At 33.8% G+C, this 2914-nt stretch overlaps 1 protein-coding gene across 1 annotated transcript in view; it reads left to right on the top strand.

The window, feature by feature from the left end:
- Positions 1-2914, top strand: part of LVRN (laeverin) — a 117039-nt gene that overhangs the window by 53004 nt on the left and 61121 nt on the right. Inside the window, exons 7-8 of the mRNA XM_013005657.2 lie at positions 419-573; positions 2001-2114. Of these exons, the coding sequence (XP_012861111.2) occupies positions 419-573; positions 2001-2114 (269 nt within the window). The remainder of the gene's footprint in view (positions 1-418; positions 574-2000; positions 2115-2914) is intronic.

Genomic DNA, 2914 nt, shown 5'->3' with positions numbered 1-2914 from the left:
CATTGCCCTTGATCACGCCCTACCAGGCCTCTCACACCCTCCTTGTTGCATGCTTTCTTTAGTGAATTGTTCATATCTTTGCTTTTTTTTTCCTCTTTGATTTGTCAGAGTTCCTTAAATATTTTTTAAATTGCCTAGTTATTTATAATTTATGCCATATGTATTTTCCCTGTAGTGGCTTGTCTTTCGAATTTGTTTATGATGTCTTTTGGTCAACTATGTTATTTAATTTTTATATATCAAAATAATGTAGTTTCTGGTTCTTGTTTTTGATACGAGTCATTAACTAAAGCCTTCTCTCTTATTTACTTACTTTTTTCAGTAAATATATTACTTCATTTTATGACAGTTATATCTAGAAATTCCACATTTCTTGGAAGCAGCGTTTTCATTTTACTCTCCATTTAAATTCACTTAGATATAATTGCCTTGCCTGTTTTTGACCACCGTGCAATGGAAAATTGGGGATTATTGGTATTTGATGAGTCATTATTGTTGCTTCAACCAAATGACCAACTGACAGAAAAGAAGACTGTGATCGCCTTCATTTTGTCCCATGAAATTGGACATCAGGCATGTGGTAAAATGTTCTTACTTCACACAGTTATTCTTCAGCTGCTCCACTAGAAAATCCCTGTTGTGTTCCAAGAATTTAAATCTATATATTTGAGGGATGTGACAGTAATTAGAAACAGTGTAATCAGATACTGAGTGAATTTGAGTTATTTGTGCTAGATCATGGTAATTCAACCTGACAGTAGACAAGGAGCCAGTATTTATGTCCCAAAGGCTGATTTTGCTCTAGAGTATCTGCTACAGGAAACGCAAGCCAAGCAGGTTGTGATGATTTGTCTTCCTTTCCCTCTGAAAGAAAGTGATGCACAAAACAGTCACTGAAAGAAACCCATATTTCAATTGTAGATGTTTCTAATCTTCACTGTTTTGTTATTTATTTATTTTGGTGGGGAGAGTTCAGAGGATGCAGGCAATCTGTCAGGGATGTGGGCTCACTGTGTCCTCAAATCAGTGGAAAGGAGGATTCATGATTTACCTCGTCACAGCTCCATGGCTTCCCATTGGTGATTTTAGAAATTTTGCCATTTAATTTGATAGAGATTCTTGCATATGAATTCTGGCCTTGACTCCATTAAAACAAGATTTTCAAGCAAGAAATCATTTAAAGTATGAAATTATTATCTTCATAATGGCATAGTGCCATAAAAAGGTTTAGGAAAGAGTAAATAACTGGAATTGAGAAAACACCCTGTTACACAGTCAACACTCCTTTACACATTGAATCAGTATTACCAAGTGTTATTTTTTATTACAACCTCAGGTGACACATTGCTTTGAAATGCAGGCTGCGATTAGTGCATCACAGCTGCTGTGAGTCTTTGGTTCAATACTAGGTCATGGGCTTGTTAGTTTTGGAGATTTTTGTTTTTCTTTCCTGATACTGCTCGGCATCCACTTGACACGTTCTTTCTGTTAAACTGAAATAGAAAATAATTACAGCTGAATTATGTTACAGTAGAACATATGACCTGCATGGTCTCATCACTAAATGGCACAGATCAAACCATGTTCTTAACATGATAGTTTCTTAGAGCAAAATCCTGATGTTGTCTATGAAGTGAGTAGGTGGTAAGTCAGTGTTCAGGGCTTCGTTCAGCTGTATTGAATGTAGCAGAATATTGGGACCAGGTGGATGGTTTAAGAAGTGTTACTCAAGGTTAGTTTATTTTTGGACATCATGGTTTAAGAACAAAAAAAATATTTCAATAATCTGATATGAAATAATTATCTGAGAGCAATGCCTGGCTAATAACTCTTTATGTTAAAACATTAATGTGATTGTTGGAGTCTTATTTTCAAGTTTTACTATTTTAGCAAATAAATTTGAAGGATATCTTTTGACTTTACCTTATTTATTTAACATGTAACCACCCCAAATATTTCTTAAATTTAAGAAGGTTCTCTTTTTTTCTCGTCTCCAAAAGTGGTTTGGAAACTTGGTCACCATGAAATGGTGGAACAGTATCTGGCTTAATGAAGGTTTTGCCTCTTACTTTGAGTTTGAAGTAATCAACCACTTAAATCCTAAGCTCCCCAAAGTAAGTATTTCTGTTAATTTTATTGAATGTCTTTCTCCTAATTTTAAAAGTTATGTAAGTGAATTGTTAAAAATGTGTGAAATACCGAAGAGCAAAAGGAATAAAGTGATCAATAATACCAGAGATTATCAGTGTTATTTTCAGTTGGGGTTTATTCCAAGTTTTTATCTGTTGGTAATATTCATAAAAATTGGCATTAGAAGTGTGTGAAGCTTTGCCTCCTTCATATTGTATCAAGAACGATCCCAAAAATCACCAAACCATTTTTGAAAACAATTTTTATGGCTACCTAATGCTCATATTTGCTTGTAATCTTTCCTTATTGTTAAGTTTTGGCTTATGTCCACTTATTCCTACCTACACTAAAAGTTATAGAGAATAGTTATTGTACCCTTAGACTGTAGCCTTAAAAACAACATGTTAATTGGTTTTTAAATAACTCTTTTCTGTATCTATATTGTCTCAGTCCCTGTTTAGCTGAGTGAATGTAATCTGAGACTTTAGGAAATTGCTCTCAGCTTTGCTTTCAAAAGCTTTAGTCTTTATTTCACTTCATTCATCGTTAAGAAATCAAGAATTTTGACTTCCTTTTAATATAGTGGTTTGATTGAAACTAAGTAAAGGAATCACTGAACCAGATTACCATTTTTGATTAAAATTTTTTTTTTATTCCTTGGAATAATTTAAGTTGAAAGTCTTTGACTCAGGACATGAGTAGGTCATGGTCAAGAGTTCAGAACTTCAAGGACCAGTTGGTTTCTTAGCCCTGACTCTGACATTGCTATTCTTTTTTTTTTTTT

This window comes from Echinops telfairi, unplaced genomic scaffold (assembly GCF_000313985.2).
Source record: "Echinops telfairi isolate 266 unplaced genomic scaffold, ASM31398v2 ScPeMD7_7469;HRSCAF=8507_1, whole genome shotgun sequence".
NCBI classification, from domain to species: domain Eukaryota; kingdom Metazoa; phylum Chordata; class Mammalia; order Afrosoricida; family Tenrecidae; genus Echinops; species Echinops telfairi.
Note: the sequence above shows the minus strand (reverse complement) of the source record. Positions and strands in the feature narration are given on the sequence as shown.